The 4193-nt window shown below is 41.5% G+C and overlaps 1 protein-coding gene across 2 annotated transcripts in view; it reads left to right on the forward strand.

Annotated features, from left to right (window-relative positions):
• Positions 1-1098: 1098 nt before the first annotated feature.
• The window catches only part of ANGEL2 (angel homolog 2 (Drosophila)), an 11117-nt gene continuing 8022 nt past the window's right edge, over positions 1099-4193 (forward strand). The window contains exons 1-2 of one of the 2 annotated variants that reach the window (XM_010082476.1): positions 1099-1525; positions 2313-2566. In XM_010082476.1, the coding sequence (XP_010080778.1) occupies positions 1102-1525; positions 2313-2566 (678 nt within the window). In that variant the 5' untranslated portion in view covers positions 1099-1101. The remainder of the gene's footprint in view (positions 1526-2312; positions 2567-4193) is intronic. The other variant, XM_010082477.1, reaches the window with a different exon arrangement.

Raw genomic sequence — 4193 nt, forward strand, 5'->3', positions numbered from 1 at the left:
GGCTGGGGGTGTCACTTTGTTTAAATACCGGCCATTAGCCAAAGCAGGGCCGCGGTAAACAAACACAGCGCGGGCGTGGGGCTGTCCTTCGGCGGTGTGGGTGGTTTTGGGGGAAGTACTTGCCTGGGGCTGGGCTTTTGGGAAGGGAGCCTTTCTCAGGGCTTTTTTGGCCTCTTCCTGTCGGCTGCACGGTAACGCATCTGGGGCGTGTTTTGCTCATGTGTCTGTCGAGCCGCTGCTGGTGCGTTGTGGGGGAAACTGCTGTTTCAGGACAAGCTGGTTTTCCCGACAGTTGTATTGAGGCTTATTCGCTAGCTGGGATGTTCTCACTCTGGTTCAACTTCAGGCGTACCAAGCTTTGGTATCTTTTGTTTGTAAGCTCAAAATTATTTAAGCAATGAGGAAGCTGAGACAAGTAGATGTCACTCAGCCTTCCTTCCTGCATTTTTGTTGAGACTCATATTTTTTTTTTTTTCCAGAAAAAAAAAAATCTTATATTCCTGGCTTTAATCACTAAGCTGCAGTTTTTCCACCTGGAAAACAAATAAGAATACAGATTTACTCTATAAGCTAGGGCCAGAGTTGGTGTGAGAGTTAGGGCCTCTGTTTCCCTGTTGTTGGCATTGTGAATAGAGCCAAGTCAATAGCTTTTTTACCAGATTTCTGACTGCTTGAAGAAAAGTGGGCTTCTGATTCCTTCCGAATAGCCTTATTATAAAATTAATGCAGCATGCAAAAATGTCCTTTTTCAAAGGTCATTCCACTGAGCACTTGAAAGATCTGATAGCTGAATTCAGCAAGGCAGAAAAGAAATTGTAAATAGTTATTCAGACTTTGGAAATTAAATGGCATTTATAAATCTGAAGGGGGAAAAAGACACACGATTGCTTTTTAAAGTCCCAGTTTGCATATCATTTAGATAAAGGTTTAAATATCTTGTATGTATCTGAAAAGGCTTGAATGTCTTGTATGTGTTAACTTGTAGGGAAGGACTGTCTCGTATAAGTCATGACCAGGATGCCTTGTATCTACAGTCTTCTACAGGCGGATGTAATTGTGTGCAAGTACTGAAACCTGTGCTTTCTCCACAGTAGACACTCCATGCTGCCCCGTCACGTGCGGAGGCTGGGCAGAGACTGCATCGCCCACTGGAATGGTTCTCAGATACTCGCCTTAAACAGCCCAGTTTCCAGCTGTATGAGATGGGCTGGACACTATCCCTGGGCCTCATTTCCACTTCCTGTTCCAGTTGATTTCTCGGCAAACTGGAGGCTACCTCCATTTTTTGGACCTTGCAGACAATTTCAGAACTCTAATTGGCAGCTTGATAACTTCACGCAAAGTTCTTGCTTTCACCTACCTAACCCCAGTATGAAATCTGAGGGAGAAGAACCATTGACAAAGAAGAGAAGACTCAGTGGCCAGCATGATACTTCAACTCCTGAAGAAGAAACAAAGTCTGATCAGAAGGAAGCATTGTGTCTTTCTGTAGCACAGAATGAAGAAAAACATAAGGGCAAGAAAGGTAAAAGATGCTCTTTGGTCATTTTTCTTGTTTATTTGTAACATTAAACACATCTAACAAGTTAAAAGCAATATTGCCTGCACCTTTGGAGTTACTGTTTTTCTTGGCACCTCTTTCAGGAAAACATCTGTCTTAAAAATGTTACAGTTTTGTAATGCTGTTTAGTCTGTAAGCTTGTATTTTGTGCTGTCAAACAGCAAGAACTGGGTTCACTGTGCGTGGTGGTAGAACACACTCAGCTTATGGCTGAGCTTGTCACACTGCACACAGGATAGAGCACAGGCTAGAGGCGTGAACCCTTTGTTTGATTCCTAACCCTTTGTTAGTCATGGGTAGAGAGCTCAGCAAGATGCCCATATGCTGCTCTAAAGGGTGTATCCAGACTGACATACCCTGTCTCCACTGAGGAGGTAGTGGCAGAAGGTAGCGTTAAGAGTGTGTCAGCAGACCGGATTTGGCTTACCAGTTTGACAGCCTTCCTGCAGGGCGCAGGGTGGTGTAGTCTGACTGCAACGATTTACGTAGAAAATGACAGTTTCTTGATTTCAAAGCAGTTTGAAATCCAGGGTGTATAATGGTTTCGTGCTGTGTTTTGGGGTTTGTTTTGTTTTTTACTGATGCTTATATAAAGTTCATCTTAAATAGAGGGTCTAAATTACTGCTAATCAAATGAGCTTTTAGAATTGCTTAAGCAGTTTGAAAGACAGCTAGTTGCTGGTAGGATGCTTTCTAAGAGCAGTAAGAAGTCGTATTATGTAACTTTTTCTACTTCGTGTGCTTTCAACAGGAACTGTGAAAAGACACTGGGAGTATTTCTGTCAGCACAGTAGAACAATTAAAATCCTTGAAAAGAAAGAAACTGACCAAAGAAATACAGAAAGTGAGGCAAAATTTGATTTTACAGTTATGTCCTACAACATCCTCTCACAGGATTTGTTAGAAGATAACTCCCACCTGTACAAACACTGCAGGCAACGCTTGTTAATCTGGACATACAGATTTCCCAACATTCTACAGGAAATCAAACAGCTGGATGCAGATGTGAGTAGAAAATGAGCATGTGGATTTTTCTTAAGAACAGATAAACTGGAGTAGCAAACTCTTGCTGTTCTTTATTTGGATAGGTGGGCTGGCTAGTGAATCCAACTGAGCTTTTAGTTACGCCAGGCTTAACAGTGGTCTTGATTTATGCTTATGCAATTAGTGTATTCTGTGTGATCTGAAATTACAGCAAAGGCAAACTCTACAGTACATGTTGCTCATAGTTGCCTTTTTTGTCTGTAACTTCCTGGGATGGTCTTTTTTGACATGACTTTGATGTTCTGCTGATACACTGCAATTTTTTTATAATTCCAAAACCTTCTTTCTTCACATGAATCTTTCTCAGTCTGTGCCTAGAGCACGCTTGAGTAGAGTGCTGTCAATAAGGCACTGAACATAAGAACAGCTATACTTGCATAGGTCAGAGGTCCACCTAATCTAGTGTCATGTTTGTAACAGCAGCTAATGACAGATGCTTAGAGTAGGAGAACAGGGCACCTTTCTCCAGGATAGTCTCAGCTTCTGGGACTGCACAGTTTAGGAGGCTCCGGAAGCTCTCACTTTAATTGCACCATAAGTTATTTAGTGTAAAGGACGTGCAAGATTGAATAGTCCGTCATTATTCCCAAGCATTTAATTTTGCACGCCAGGCTTTTTGGGAGGAAAAATAGTATGCATGCACACAGGAGGGTCAAATTGAGGCAACCTCCAGGACTGGCATTTTCTAACTTTCGAGTGTGTGACTTTGACTTAGTATTTGTTTAGGTGGCAGTAACACCAAGTCTCTGTATATTCAGTGAATCAAAAGTTCCTCTCTGAAATTTGTCTGCTAATCCTTTAGAGCAATTTGTTAGATCAGGTAATGAAGAACTTACCATACTCTGGAAGGCAACCTCAAATGTTTTACTTTTTTGATTGTATGAGGACTTGGGTGATGAGGCTGCTGTGTGAATCTCCATTCTCTTGAGATTAATGTCCAAGGTTGAGAGAAAAATGCAGCTGTTAGTAGTATCCATGTGAGACTGATGCAAAAGTATTCCTCTTAAGTGTTAATTTCTCTTTTCATCTGTTACTCTGCACCATTTGACTCACAATCTTGCTGTTCTTCTCCATTGAGACGTAACTCTGAACTTCTGCTTATATCAGGGTCTGAAAAAATACCTTACCTTGTCAGGCTCTACCTGGTTTTGGTTGATTGTGGGTTTTTTGTTTGGTTTTAAGGACCCTTATCACTAATTGTTAATCAGGAAGTCAAGTCAGTAAACTTTTTGCTTCAGTCGTTGTTCAGGCCAAGAAAAGTTTGGTGATAGTATCCAACTTGTTCAGATCAGAAAACAGTATTGAAAAAAACAAATTAGCTGTATGAGAGAAGCCACAGGAAAAACTGCCTTGTACCACTTGGAATGTTAGTACATAGTCTAACTAACATAGTCATGTTAGGACGTAGGCAGGAAGCTGGAGATTAAAGTCACCTTCAGGCTCTTCCTTTCTTCCTAATAAATGTATAGATACCTGTAGATACATTAGTGGGCTTTCTGTGAAAGTTTGAAAGTGAAGCAGAGACTTCAGAATATTGCTTGAGACCTCAAATGAGGTAGCGTCAGCTGGGTAGGAGAAGTCTTGCTGC

Source organism: Pterocles gutturalis, unplaced genomic scaffold, assembly GCF_000699245.1.
Source record: "Pterocles gutturalis isolate BGI_N339 unplaced genomic scaffold, ASM69924v1 scaffold33344, whole genome shotgun sequence".
NCBI lineage: Eukaryota > Metazoa > Chordata > Aves > Pterocliformes > Pteroclidae > Pterocles > Pterocles gutturalis.